General features: G+C 42.3%; 1 protein-coding gene across 2 annotated transcripts in view; it reads right to left on the bottom strand.

Moving 5' to 3' along the window:
- Positions 1-15454, bottom strand: part of SCAI (suppressor of cancer cell invasion) — a 630428-nt gene that overhangs the window by 316261 nt on the left and 298713 nt on the right. For both annotated transcript variants that reach the window (XM_082262618.1, XM_082262619.1), the window contains exon 7: positions 12860-12956. In XM_082262618.1, the coding sequence (XP_082118744.1) occupies positions 12860-12956 (97 nt within the window). The remainder of the gene's footprint in view (positions 1-12859; positions 12957-15454) is intronic.

Below are 15454 nucleotides of genomic sequence, written 5' to 3'. Positions count from 1 at the left end.
TAGATAAGGGTCTTTAAAACTGTGGGCAAACAGTGGACCTGCAGACCTAAAGGTGGGGCAAAATACAGCAGCCTGTACATTTTACTGACTTGACTATTGTAAGCTTAAACTGTTGTTAACACTTTGCTGCACAGTTATTACAACTTAGTCTGTTAAATCACAAATGGAATTATTGCTAAGTGTCCAAAAAAAGTCCTGGTAGCCACATATAAGATATTTCCAGTGACAAATACATACAGTGAACATAGAAAGCAATAACAAGATACTGCAGGAGAGGACGTCCTGTCTATACAAATTGACAAACTACACAGGGCACTTCCTCTGTTCTGGTTGCTTTGGGCATTGCCTGAATCAGCATTAGGCTGCTTAGCATTAAGAAAAGGACCCTCACCTTGCCAACATCCAATTACATATAGGAAAGGAAAAGACAAAATAGGTATCTAGTTTCTCAAAAACATGTTGGACTTTTTAGGCAACTAGGCATAGCATGAGGCAATCAGTTTAAAATGCTACGAAAACATAGTAGTATTAAATCATTGTAACACCCTCTACGTTCAGTAGATCAACAAATACCCAAACCCAAGCATTGAGATAAAGATCCAGCCAAATGGAATCTATGATATATAGGAGCCCATCAGTAGAAGGTATATGCATATGTAGTGTCAGCGTGGATGTCAGGGATCAAATCCGCAATTCCTCCATGCTTTTAGTTAACGTGTTTTGCAAGATTTACTTGCTTCCTCTGGACTGATGGGTGGGTGCTATTGTTAAATTCAAAATATACAAAATATTACATAAGTATCATATCATATTGAGAAGTGTATTCTTCATTTACAAAATATTTTTTGTACTTTTTGTGCATATGTATATATATATATCACTAGTCATAAGCAATTGAAGAAAGTGCTTGCCTGATCAATGCTGAAAGCATGAACAATAACAAATCATGGGGTGAACACAGGGGTCACAGAGCATAAGCTCAGGTGTCCACTTCTCCCAAAATAAGACTAAAAAGATGTAAAGTGTGAGGTAAATTGTTAAACCATGATTGTCTAGGAAGAAGAGGAAAAAGTATACATTACGTTTTACTCAATTCAATCCAACCATAAACTGGGTTGGCCCTATAATGGGTGTCATAAAGTTTTTATATATTACCCAAAGGGTGAACTGAGAAAATGCACAGAAGGCCCTGAAGGAGAGTAGATAAGTACCCCACAAGGGACACAATTTAAAATGTCATTAACCGATCCTTGCACGTTCTCACACAAGTAGAAACAGAAGTTTTAAGACTTGAACTCACCTTTTACCCCACTCAGGAAATAGATCACATTGAGGTAAGTAAAGACCCCAATCTTTTTGCTCGCAAGTTAACATACAAATACCTTTTTTATAAAGATAAAAAGAAAAAAGAAAGAGGAAAACACTAGTGGGTAGACAAGATCTAACTGAGCAAAAAATCCTGTCCACTGATGCGTGAAAAGTCAGATAAGTTTCCCTTACTGCAGATTAATCCCACCGTCTGGGCCTTCATTACACCAAGGAAATTGAAAAGCTACAGTTTTATCCTCATAATGATCATAATCTATCACATCTGCAGAAACCAGCATTAAAAAAATCTTTGCTCAGACGAAGGAATCTTCATAAAGCCATCTGACAAGGGGGCAATAATGTCCTAATAGACAAAGCCCAATACACTGCAATGTGTTATAAAATACTGGAGAATTGAGATTGGTACAGGCAAATTCTGGAAAATCTACACTAATATTGGATGTTTTTCATCAAGGGATTTTGGATAAGAACAAATATGAGGCAATCCTGGTGAAATATCCCAGGACTCCTACATTTTATGCACTATCAAAGACCCATAAAAGCCTAGGGCAACCTCCAGGCAGACCTATTACAACAGGCATTGGGGCCCACACAGAGTTTGCTAGCCGCTTGGTGGCTGACTATCTACGCCCTCATGTAGTCTCCCTTCCCTCATATATAAAAGATAACCCAGATCTTTTATGGCGTCTAGAAAATATCTATGTGCCCCCGGGAACCATCCTGGTGGCAATAGATATTTAACCATTATACAGTAGCATCCCATACTCCTTGGGACTATCTGTAATACAGAAATATCTAAAAGAAACAGAACAGGGCTCATAGCCATTCAGTAAGCTCATCCTCTCTATTCTCAAACACATACTCATCTGAAATGTGTTTACATTTGATGGCTCCCACTACCCTCCAGGTGCAGGGGGTTGCAATGGGAACATGCTGTGTCCCGTCTCATGCCAACCTGTACTTGGAGGTAGTGGGAGCCATCAAATGTAAACACATTGCAGGTGAGTATGTGTTTGAGAATAGAGAGGATGAGCTGACTTAATGGCCATGATATGCTAAATATTGGGACCACCTACTCCTTTTGACAGGCACTGTTAATGAGCTGACTGAATTAATGGAGACCCTTAGGGAGAACTCTTTCAACCTTCAATTTACTCTGCAACAGGATAAACATCAAAAACCTGCCCTGTTTGATGCCATCAGCTTTTATCCAGATCCCTTGGTAAACAGCACCCCCTACAGCCAATACCTAAACTACGTAGGATTTGTTCCAATGACATATTTTTCGAAAAAGAGGCAGATCTTTTAAAAGGAAGACTGCTAATCTCCTCCAAAAGTATATAGGTGAAAGGCCCAATATTACATATGCTGTAGAAGGTCTAGATCCCTAAGGGATAGACTAACCAAAGTCATTTTACTGATAAAGAGGAAGAGGATCAAACACCTCTGAGTACATGGAAATGCATTACACGCAATTTTTGTCAGTGGATTTTTGAAAATCATACAAAAAAGAAATTAGACTCAGGAAGTTAGTAAACAGCTAATCGGACAGAGTTAAATTCCCAACCCCTATTAGATTAGTGGGTACGATGCCCGGCAGGTGTGGAGATGTGACTCGGTGTACATCGTGTGGCATGTATGCGTTCCTCGATCATCTGATCGAGGGCGAACACAGCTGAACAAAATGTAAGCACGTTGCTTCCCCGGAAGCTCAGGTCCTGAATCTAGGGAAGTAACTGGCAACATTGTATGGAGAAGAATCTCCATACTTAAGGGGAGCTAGAAACGTACCCGGCAGGGGCCAGCACAGAGGCGGGTGAAGATACAAGGGTGCAGGCACCAGATTAGAGTAGTTGGGTGATGGTTGGGAAGGGTAGAGGGGGAAGAGTCAAGGAGGCCAGTCCTGGGCTGGAACATTCCCAAAAAAATGCCCCATTGCGTGATGTTGGGGAAACCAGTCAGGGACCAGCATTTCTGGACCAGAGCGACGCCCCCTAGCTGCCAGGGGAAGAACTCCTCCAGTGAGGGCGGGAGTGAGGGCGGGAGTGAGGCTAAGGGTCAGGAAAGACAGGTTCTGATGGTAGGGGACTCAATTATTAGAAGGAGAGAGAGGGCAATCTGTCAAAAAGACCATAAGCGCCATATTGTTTGTTGTTTACCAGGTGCTCCGGTTTGGCACATCACGGATCTGGTGCACAGATTATTGGGTGGGGCTGGCGAGGACCCAGCTGTCATGGTACACATGGGTACCAATGACAAAGTTAGAGGGAGATGGAGAGTCCTAAAAAACTATCTACCCAAAAATGCACTTATGAGATAGTGGAGTGCTTCTAAAATCAACTTCAGTCTGGTTGCTCGTGGGATTTTTCCTTTTCAGTCCTAAAAAACTATCTCAGGGACTTAGGAGCTAAATTAAGGAGAAGGATCTCCAAGGTAGTATTCTCAGAAATACTACCTGTACCGCGAGCCACGCCAGAGAGGCAGCGGGAGATTAGGGAAGTTAATAAGTGGCTGAGGAGCTGGTGTATTAAGGAGGGGTTTGGGTTCCTGGAGAACTGGGCCGACTTCTTAGTTGGCTACCGGCTCTTTAGTATTGATGAACTGCACCTAAATGGGGAGGGTGCAGCCATACTGGGAGAGAAGATGGCCGAAACATTAGAGGGGCTTTTAAACTAGGTGATGGGGGGGAGGGTTTAGCCAGCGGGGAGCAATGTTCAGCAGGCATAATCTGGGGCATTAGCAGTAGGGTGACCGGAGATCCAAAACCCAAGGTAGGTAGGCTGACAAATCGAAAGTAAAGCTTCATAACATCTAACAAGGATATAGTATGCAACCGGACAAAATTACGAGGTTTGTATACCAATGCTTGAAGTCTGGCCAACGAAATGGGAGAACTGAAGCTGCTAATGTATAAGGAGGATTTTGATTTTGTGGGAATTTCCAGACTTGATTTGACAGCTCTCCTGCTTGGCTGGCAACCATTCAAGGGTATTCCCTTTATTGCAGAGATAAAGAGGGTAAAGGAGGAGGGGTATGCCTTTATATCAAGAACAATCTGCAAGAGATAATGAGGGAAGATATCACGAATGGAGCTAGGGAGAAGGTAGAATCCCTATGGGTAGAGCTTCAAAGGGAAGGTAATATGGGGAAGGTAATATTGCATCAGCGGCATCCTCCAACTTTAAAGTTTCCCACACTGATAGTGCAGCTGTAGTGGAAGAGGATTCATTCCGTCAGAGCACTGAGGGTGTATGGATACAGACCCAGTAGGGTGACTCGTGTCCGCGGCAGCTAAATCAACCTCAGAATATGAGGAGACAGAGTAGGTGAAGGTGGGGGACGCTTTTTGCTAGGCCTAGGTTGAAGAGACATATCAACTTTTGACACCAGAGACTGCAGGACCGCCATCATGGCCGCCAGGGCGGACTGAGACCCAGAGGGTCCCGCAGCTTCTGAGAGTGGGTCAGGTGGTGACATGTGCTCCACAGACTCCGTGGTTAAACCGAGGACAGCCAGCAAAATCTGGGGGAAAAAAAATTAAAAATTGCTGTAAAAATTCCCCTCCCCACCGCTGCACCACAGGTCCCAGCGGACCAAAAGCGCTGCTATAGCAGAAAGAGGGAGCTTGCACAACTGCAGGGACTCGCCACCACAAACTCAGGAGGAACCTAGAGCGCCAAGCTGCTAGCCGTGCGGGAATCAGAGAGGAAGGAGAAACGCAGGCACTGCCACTAGAGGCCCACCGCCGAATTACTGCTCTCCAGGCTACAAGAAAATGGCCCCTGCATTGATTTCAATGGGGAACTACCAAAACATGGCTGCCAAGATCAATAGCAGCCATCCACAGCAAAATGGCGGCTTCACGAGGTGCCCGCACGACTCCTGGGACCCCACCGGACCCTCAGGTACACGCAGCCAGCAATGGGGGGACCCCCCACCAGGACGAATTTACCAGAAAATCACTGAGCAGCTGGTGGCGCGCTCCCTCCCTCCTCCAGCCCCATCACCACTTAACCCCCCAAACATGTAAATAGTCTTGCCACCCCAGGGGGGGCTAAAGGGGGGGTGAGGGTGTTTTTGCAGGGGGACCCCACTAGTGGGGGGACGCCACCATTTGGGAAGGAAGGACACATGGGGGGCCTGCCAACACAGGGAGGGGGCTGCATCCACCCCCAGAATTAACCAGAGGAGAGGGGGGACACTACCACACCTTGGAACGATCGGGCACCACCCCGGGCAGACCACCATTTCATCTTGGAATGGGGGTACTGCGTGCCAGAGGTACACTGCGACACAGTTCTCGACCAGGGCTATGCCTTCTCGTGAGACGTTTAACTCGCCAGCCAGCCCCCGTCCAGTGGGGCTGTCACAGTCGACCTACCGCGGAGCTGCGGTCGGTTTGCGCTCCCTGGCCGGACTGGGAAGGCTGTAAGAATCTTGGATATCCAGTGTGTTGCCCAGTCCAGCAGTTGATTGTAGTTCCACTGGAACAGACTTGATTGTAGTTCAAAAAATAATAAAAGAAAAAAATTCAGTTTAAAAAGGAAACAAAAATGCCAGGACCAATGATCCCAGCAAGGAACTAGGTCCTTATTCCTGACTAGACAGAAAAGAACTGAAGTCATATAGCAGGAAGTGGGAGTACACCCCCTAGGACTGCCCTATAGGCATAGTCAATTGTTTTTCACCTAGTGTCCTACTCCTATGGAGAGCAGCATAACCCAAGGGTCAAAGAAGATATGGAGCTGTGTCCGTCAATGAACGAAAGAGAAATGGGAGTGCTTTAAGAATATACTAACTAAAGGTTTAGACCAGTGCATTCCAATGGAACACATTGGCCCCATAAAGGACGACAAAGGCAATCTGGCTACAAAGGAAAGAGAGAAGGCCAAGGTGCCAAATAAATTCTTCTCCTCAGTGTTCACAAGAGAATTGGGGGCTACAGTAACCCAGCTTGTAATGTTAAAGTTATTAACTTGTCACAGGAAGCACCCTCATGGTTAACAGAAGACAGACTCAGAACTTGACTTGAAAAACTTAACATAAATAAGTCACCGGGGCCAGATGGCTTACACCCGAGGGTCCTTAAAGAACTCAGCCAGGTGATAGCCAGGCCATTGTTCCTAATTTTTATGGATAGTCTACTGACGTGAATGGTACCAGCTGATTGGAAAAAAGCCAATGTGGTACCAATATTTGAAAAAAGGGCCGAGATTTATCCCTGGGAATTACAGACTAGTTAGCCTAACATCAATAGTCTGTAAGACATTGGAGGGGATGATAAGAGACTATATACAAGACTTTAGAAATGAAATAGGTATCATTGGTAGAAATCAGCATGGATTCATGAAAAATCGCTCTTGCCAGACCAATCTATTAACCTTCTATGAAGAATTGAGCTGCCATCTAGATAAAGGAAGGCCTTCGGATGTGGTGTATCTGGATTTTGCAAAGGCATTTGATACAGTTCCTCACAAACATTTACTGTCCAAATTAAGGTACGTAGGAATGGACCAAAGAGTGAGTACCTGGATCAAAATCTGGCTTCAGGGGCGAATCCAAACGGTGGTGATAAATAGGGAGTATTCAAAATGGTCTGGTGTGGAAAGTGAGGTCCCAAAGGATCTGTCCGGGGACCAATCCTGTTTAATTTATTCATAAACAACCTAGAGGATGGGATAAACCGCTCAATCTCCGTATTTGCGGACGATACTAAATTAGGCAGGGCAATAACTTCTGCACAGAATGTGGAAACCTTACAAGAAGACTTGAACAAAATAATGGGGTAGGAATCTACATGGCAAATGAGGTTTAATGTTGAAAAATGTAAGGTAATGCACTTGGGCTTCAGAAACACAAGCCCAAGTTACTCGCTAGGGGGGGAACCTCTGGAGTGAATCCCCTTTTATACATACCAGCACATCCTTCCTGAGGACCGGTGCCCGAAACTGGAAGGCATACTCAAGATGCCGCTGGACCAGAGTCTTGTAGAGTGGGAGAATTATCATTTTATCTCTGGAGTGAATCCCCTTTTTTTGCCATGTAGATGCCCACCCCATTATTTTGTTCAGGTCTTCTTGTAAGGTTTCCACATCTTGCGTAGAAGTTATTGCCCTGCTTATTTTAGTATTGTCTAGTACAGTGATGGCGAACCTTGGCACCCCAGATATTTTGGAACTACTACATGCTCATGCACTCTGCAGTATGTTGAGCATCATGGGAAATGTAGTTCCAAAACATCTGGGGTGCCAAGGTTTGCCATCACTGGTCTAGTAGCTGTTTATCCTATCCTCTAGATAGTTTGTTAATAAATTAAACAGGATTGGTCCCAGGACAGATCCTTGGGGGACTCCACTTTCCACACCAGACCATTCTGAGTACTCCCCATTTATCACCATCCTTTGGACTTGCCCCTGAAGCCAGTTTTTAATCCAGGTACTCACCCTATGGTCCATATCTATGTACCTTAGTTTGTACAGTGAACGTTTGTGGGGAACTGTATCAAATGCCTTTGCAAAATCCAGACACAGTAATACCTTGGTTTGCGGATTTAATTAGTTCTGGAAGCATGCTTGTAATCCAAAGCACTTATATATCAAAGCGAATTTACCCGTAAGAAATCATGGAAACTCAGATGATTCGTTCCACAACCATTTTTTCATATAAAAATGATTACGGCAACACAAAATACAGTATAAAGTGTACTGTGTAATTTGGCCCCCATACCACCTATAAAACCTGGCTGATCCTGCCAGTTTCTGCCCTCCCCCCTGTATGCTGACCACGGTATATCATGGCTGTTGAGCCCTGACACTGTGGTCAGCGTATGTGTTTCCATCATCTGCAGCCCTGCACTATCCTCTGTCCTCCTCCCCTCTCGCTTTAGCAATAAAACCTGTAAGCTGATTGGTTTCTCTGCAGAATTTTGACTCATTTTGCCCTCTCTAGCTTTAGTAAATAAACCCCTTTATGTCTTATTGATCTTACTCTGGGAGAAGTGGACACCTGGGCTCATACTCAGTGTCCCAAAGCCCTCTCTCTGAGGTGACCCCTGTGTTCACCCCCCATGATTTGTTATCACTCGTACTCCTACTTTTAAGGTTGATTAGGCCAGCACTTTCTTTAATTGCCTATGCATGGTGATTTATATACATATGGACAAAAATTACAAAAAATGAATACACTTCTCAAAAAGATATGATACTTATGTAATATTTTGTATATTTTGAATTTAACAATAGCACATAGCCAATTAGTCCTGGGGAAGCAAGCAAGTCTTGCGAAACGCGTTGACTAATTAGCATGGAGGAATTGCGGATTTGATCCCAGACATCCACGCTGACACTACATATGCATATACCTTCTACTGGTGGACTCCTATATATCATAGATACAGTTTGGCTGAATCTATCTCCATGCTTGGGTTGGGATATTTGTTGATCTACTGAACGTAGAGGATGTTACAATGATTTTATACTACTATGTTTTAAGAATTTTGGAATAAAGATTGTTATATATTTTAAACGCATTGCCTCATGTTGTGCCTACAAAGTATTTGAGAAACTAGGTACCAATTTGCTGCTTAGCATTAGCAGTTACATGTTTTGAAGAAGGATAGAAGTAAGTTCTTCCAGCAATAAAGTTTTTAATGTATTCTGGAGTCATATAAAAGACCTAATCCTGTCTTGTGTTTCCCCCAAATCTTTCTCAAGATTTCTCAAATCTGTCAGAATATTACCATACTTAGGATTAAAGTTAGGTGTTAAAGAAGAGTTTCACTCTCTCAATCAACGTTGACTATTTTTATTCCTTTGCTGCTAGCATTAGTAAATAGATAGGAAAGTATATTATAATATATTTACCTGTTTTAACATTTTTTTTTTTTTTTTGCATTTATTTCCCTGTTTCCAGGCCTGGGCAAATGATGTTATACATCCCATGAGTCTTCAGGAGGGGAGGAGAGGTATTTATTTATTTTTTTAGTCAAGTACACCCCCTGGACTACATGCCTGAGCTAAAGGCGTGTGGATTCCAGGTTAGTAAATGCTACATGATTATCGGCCTTTACTTACGATGGCCATGGCCAAAAATGCTACGGGGTGTTTTTCAAAGTGATTTCTCAGCAGTATAAGGCATGGAGACATGGATTAATGGGTGGGTTTGCTTTTCAATATTAAAATGAATCAAATAGCATTTTTGGTTGGAGCTGCTCAGATGCAGCGTAGGTCCGCTTTAAGAGTGACATGGAAGTGTGATTCTCTAAAAGGTCAGAATTCTGTTTAGTTTGCCAACATCCCTTGAAAACTTTATATGGATTTTTTTGGTGCCTCAGGCCAAAGTGGGGTGGGATTTTTAAGGCAAGAAAAATATATACAGTGGGTACGGAAAGTATTCAGACCCCCTTAAATTTTTCACTCTTTGTTATATTGCAGCCATTTGCTAAAATCATTTAGGTTCATTCTTCTTCCTCATGAATGTACACATAGCACCCCATACTGACAGAAAAACACAGAATTGTTGACATTGTTGCAGATTTATTAAAAAAGAAAAACTGAAATATCACATGGTCCTAAGTATTCAGACCCTTTGCTGTGACACTCATATATTTAACTCAGGTGCTTTCCATTTCTTCTGATCATCCTTGAGATGGTTCTACACCTTCATTTGAGTCCAGCTGTGTTTGAGTATACTGATTGGACTTGATTAGGAAAGCCACACACCTGTCTATATAAGACCTTCCAGATCACAATGCATGTCAGAGCAAATGAGAATCATGAGGTCAAAGGAACTGCCTGAAGAGCTCAGAGACAGAATTGTGGCAAGGCACAGATCTGGCCAAGGTTACAAAAAGATTTCTGCTGCACTTAAGGTTCCTAAGAGCACAGTGGCCTCCATAATCCTCAAATGGAAGACGTTTGGGACGACCAGAACCCTTCCTAGAGCTGGCCGTCCGGCCAAACTGAGCTATCGGGGGAGAAGAGCCTTGGTGAGAGAGGTAAAGAAGAACCCAAAGATCACTGTGGCTGAGCTCCAGAGATGCAGTCAGGAGATGGGAGAAAGTTGTAGAAAGTCAACCATCACTGCAGCCCTTCACCAGTCGGGGCTTTATGGCAGAGTGGCCCGACGGAAGCCTCTCCTCAGTGTAAGACACATGAAAGCCTGCATGGAGTTTGCTAAAAAACACCTGAAGGACTCCAAGATGGTGAGAAATAAGATTCTCTGGTCTGATGAGACCAAAATAGAACTTTTTGGCCTTAATTCTAAGCGGTATGTGTGGAGAAAACCAGGCACTGCTCATCACCTGTCCAATACAGTCCCAACAGTGAAGCATGGTGGTGGCAGCATCATGCTGTGGGGGTGTTTTTCAGCTGCAGGGACAGGACGACTGGTTGCAATCGAGGGAAAGATGAATGCGGCCAAGTACAGGGATATCCTGGACAAAAACCTTCTCCAGAGTGCTCTGGACCTCAGACTGGGCCGAAGGTTTACCTTCCAACAAGACAATGACCCTAAGCACACAGCTAAAATAACGAAGGAATGGCTTCACAACAACTCCGTGACTGTTCTTGAATGGCCCAGCCAGAGCCCTGACTTAAACCCAATTGAGCATCTCTGGAGAGACCTAAAAATGGCTGTCCACCAACTTTTACCATCCAACCTGACAGAACTGGAGAGGATCTGCAAGGAGGAATGGCAGAGGATCCCCAAATCCAGGTGTGAAAGACTTGTTGCATCTTTCCCAAAAAGACTCCTGGCTGTATTAGATCAAAAGGGGGCTTCTACTAAATACTGAGCAAAGGGTCTGAATACTTAGGACCATGTGATATTTCAGTTTTTCTTTTTTAATAAATCTGCAACAATGTCAACAATTCTGTGTTTTTCTGTCAGTATGGGGTGCTATGTGTACATTCATGAGGAAGAAGAATGAACTTAAATGATTTTAGCAAATGGCTGCAATATAACAAAGAGTGAAAAATTTAAGGGGGTCTGAATACTTTCCGTACCCACTGTATATCGTAGTATTAAAATTATAAAAGTTTATTGAAGGTGAAGTCTTTTTGACAGTGCATGTATATACATTAGTGCAGGGTTAGAGGCCCTGTAATAAAGAGGTGATAAGAGGTTAGAAATTCGTGACATTGGTGATATGGTGACTTTGAATATCTTTCTCTGTATTCCGTGCTTGATCACAAGTATTGGATTTGATCAGAGAAAGCATCTGTAATATCCAAAGCGTTTCGGCCGTTAAGCCTTTTTCAAGAATATCACTGTATCTGAAATTACATTATAAGGTTATTTAGAATCATCCGCCCAGACAGGGAAATATTTCCATTGGGGGGGGGGGGGGTTGATTATAAAGCTTACATAATGTTTTTTTGCCTTATCCATATCTGAAGATTTTTCTCATTGTGTCCTTAATCGCAACGAGAACCAGAAGATGTTGCTTCTAGAGATAACATGTAAAGGTTAGTTGGTGTTTGGAGGAATACTTCAATACTTATTATTGAGGTCTTTACTCACATATGGTGTTAGCTAGATATTGCAGCTGTGCTGGATATTTCCTGCAGCTTGCAGTGCTCACAATTAGAGCCGTCATATATATATATATATATAAAATCCCCCCCCCATGGAAATATTTCCCTGGCTGGGCGGATGATTCTAAATAACCTTATAATGTCATTTCAGATATGGTGATATCCTTGAAAAAGGCTTAACGGCCGAAACGCGTTGGTTTTTACAGATGCTTTCTCTGATCAAATCCAATACTTGTGATCAAGCACGGAATACAGAGAAAGATATTCTAAGTCACCATATCACCAATGTCACGAACTTCTAACCTCTTATCACCTCTTGACTACAGGGCCTCTAACCCTGCACTAATGTATATACATGCACTGTCAAAAAGACTTCACCTTCAATAAACTTTTATCATTTTAATACTACGATATATATATTTTTCTTGCCTTAAAAATCCCTCCCGCTTTAGGAGTGACAGGCACAGCTGCTAACATGAAAAGATATATCATGTAGCACAAAAAAAAAAACAAAAAACAGAGGGTGTTTTAAATTATCCACCGGTTTTACCACTGGTTTCTTCCTTCAGTTTTCACTCTGCAGCAACATTACAAAAAAAGGCTCCTGGCATTTTCTGAACGCTTTGAATCAGAAATAAAAAATGTGGGGGTTTTAACCCTTCGCTGCTAGAAAAAACAAAAAAAAAAGCTTGATACATTTTAACATAGCCCTTTCAAATTACACTGAAGTACATCCTATGTACTTTTTGTTTTTCATAATATTTTCTACAGGTAAGGGTGCACTTTACTATAGTTTAACATGTCAAATACCATCAAGTTGGAAGGAAGCAGTTGCACATTTAAAATATAATATGGATAGCGACAGATACAGTAAACACATGCAGTTTGGGAGTAAAAGTATTCTAACTTCCAAGTCACAAGACAACACAAAGTATATCAGAGAGACAATACAGGAGCAATACATAAATCACTAAGACTCACAGGCCATCAATTACCTTGACTAGGTCTTTAACAACATCCATTTTATTGAGTAACAGACAGACGACGATGAAGCGGGCATAATAACGCAATTTCTTCACAACCAGCTCAGGTCTAAGGGACAATAACTGCAGTTATCTAAAAAATCTTTCATCACTAGCATTTAACAATAGGAAGATTTCATGCATCTGGTAACACCCAGATAGTATCTGTTTTAAAGACCGCATGCACTTGAAATTACCCTGCCAGCACAGGCTTACTTTGTATGTCTAATGTCTTACCTGTAATAAAAGAGGCAATATACTTCCATTTCTAGCAGCCTGTGTGTGTTGATATGCCATATGGGTCACATACATATTACCCTGTAGCACACAGGGCTAGCTTGTATGTCCTGTAGTAACACATGAGCCAGCAGGAAAAAAAAACACTGCCTGCAAAGTAACCCCTCCAATCAGCCAAATGCTTGCAGTGGCCAGGGAGAAGTGATGAGGCAGCATATCAACCAACGGTCTGCTGGAAAGAAAATAATATTACCACCTCCTTTACACGTATGAGTTAAATATCAAGGTAACCCTGTGCTAACAGGATCTTGTTAAAGAAAACCAATGGAAAGAACCAATGGAAAAATGTTTAGTCTTCCATTGCTTACCTCTCCTTCTAGAAATGCTAGTGGTTTTACTGACCCACTGATGACTTGGCCTTAGTATTTTCTGAGTCACTTACCTAGAACAAGAATGGAGAAGAGCAATTCTAACATTCCTCTAAATGCCCTATGTTGCAAACTTGCTCTGGGTCAGTGACTCTGAAGTATAACTAGCATTTCCAGAAGACGACCACAAGTGGCAGCTCAAAATTCGTTTCATGGCAGATCTACTTTAAAGGGGTAAACTTAGCCAAAACTGATATTTTTTTGTGTGGGTAGAGTATGTGGCCGAAATTCCCAATTATTTACCAGGATATGCTATCGACAACATTTTCCCACCACAGCTTCAGCTGCTCTGAGTGGGACAGTCCAATAACTGATCACAGAACGTGGCTAGACCTGGAAACCCACTAAAACTCAAAAAATATATACAAATCTGATGGGGATTCAAACACAACAGATGCTACCCAGAAGTGAAATATCAATTTTGGGTGGGCTGACCCTTTAACACATGGAGGGACCTTTACCTGGATAATCCCTCATCATCATAATGAGTATTTGCTATAAAGGCTCATTTACACTTGCTTCGGCTTCAACACACATTAAAGCGCCTACAACAATTTCAACATGTTTTTTATGGGTTTTTGATGCTTCTGTGATGCTTCAGCGATGTTTTTTTGAAGCTTGGCAGATGCGATACCTCCAAAACAAAGCAAAGCTTAAGCTGAATATAATAATAAAAGCTGTAAATAAATAATGTGAATAAAATAATAAAAGATGTAAATGAGTTTTGTCATAGACCTCTATAAAAGCTTTGAAGGTGCTTTTAAGCACCATGAAAATAACATGGGGTATAATTTTTGAAGAAAAGCAAACACAGCTTGTAAACATGACTGTAAACTTACTAGAATTTTTAGTTATAGGGGCTTCGATTGGCATTCAGAGTGGTTTAAAAAAGCATTTCCAATGCCAAATTTTGAAGCAAGTGTAAATAAGCCCTAAGATTACAGGACACAATTTACGTGACTTGTATGTGTAACCTCTTAAGAATTCATACACAAGCAAAAACAATAGAGATGTTTAAAGCCTAAGTTAAGTGAAAAAAATCAGCACATGGTACATTTCACTGAAATATTCCTCCTCTGATTTCCCCCTACAACAGAAGATAAATAAGTTAAAGTGATTGTAATGCTTTTTTTTAAAAAATTTAATTAACAAAACATGTTATACTTACCTGCTCTGTGCAATGGTATTGTACAAAGTGGGCCCAAACCTCCTCTTATGGGGTTCCCCTGCTGACAATCTTGGCTCCTCTTCTGAGTGCCCCCCACAGCAAGCTGCTTGCTATAGGGGCACTTTGTGCAGGTGCACTCCCGAACAAGGCTGTGTGCATCCATAGACACACACAACATGGCCTGGCCTATCCCCTCGCTCCCACCTCACAGGATTTGACTGACAGCAACAAGAGTCAATGGCTCCTGCTGCTTTCAGTAAAGTCTGTGAATGCAAGAAAAGCGCAGAGTGGGGCTGCCGGCGGGAACAGTGGTATCAGGTAACTTTTTTAGGAAGGGGAGGAGGCAGAGACAGTAAAAGTTTTTTTGTTTTTTTTTACCTTAACGCAGATAATGCATTCAGGTAAAAACCTTCTGCATTTGGAGGGACCTGTCATTTGCACTCATCAAAAGTGCCAACTATGCCCACACTTTCAGCCTCCCTCCCCCATTTACACAAGCTGTACTATAGCTTCTATGAATAAAAAATTATTTGTGAATGGAGGAGGAAGATATTTTATTAATCCGCTCATCCTTTATTGCTTTTCATTGATACAAGCTATATTACAGCTTCTATGAAGGGAGGAGGAGGGCAGAGAGTGCATATGACAGGTCACTCGGCTCTATTAACCCCTGTTGCACTTGTGGCAAGGGTAGATGGGAATCAGAGGAGTAAGATTTGCAGAGTAAGAGTGAAG

Source organism: Pelophylax lessonae, assembly GCF_965119305.1.
Source record: "Pelophylax lessonae genome assembly, chromosome: 7".
NCBI classification, from domain to species: Eukaryota; Metazoa; Chordata; class Amphibia; order Anura; family Ranidae; genus Pelophylax; species Pelophylax lessonae.
This window is presented reverse-complemented; position numbering and strand designations above follow the sequence as displayed.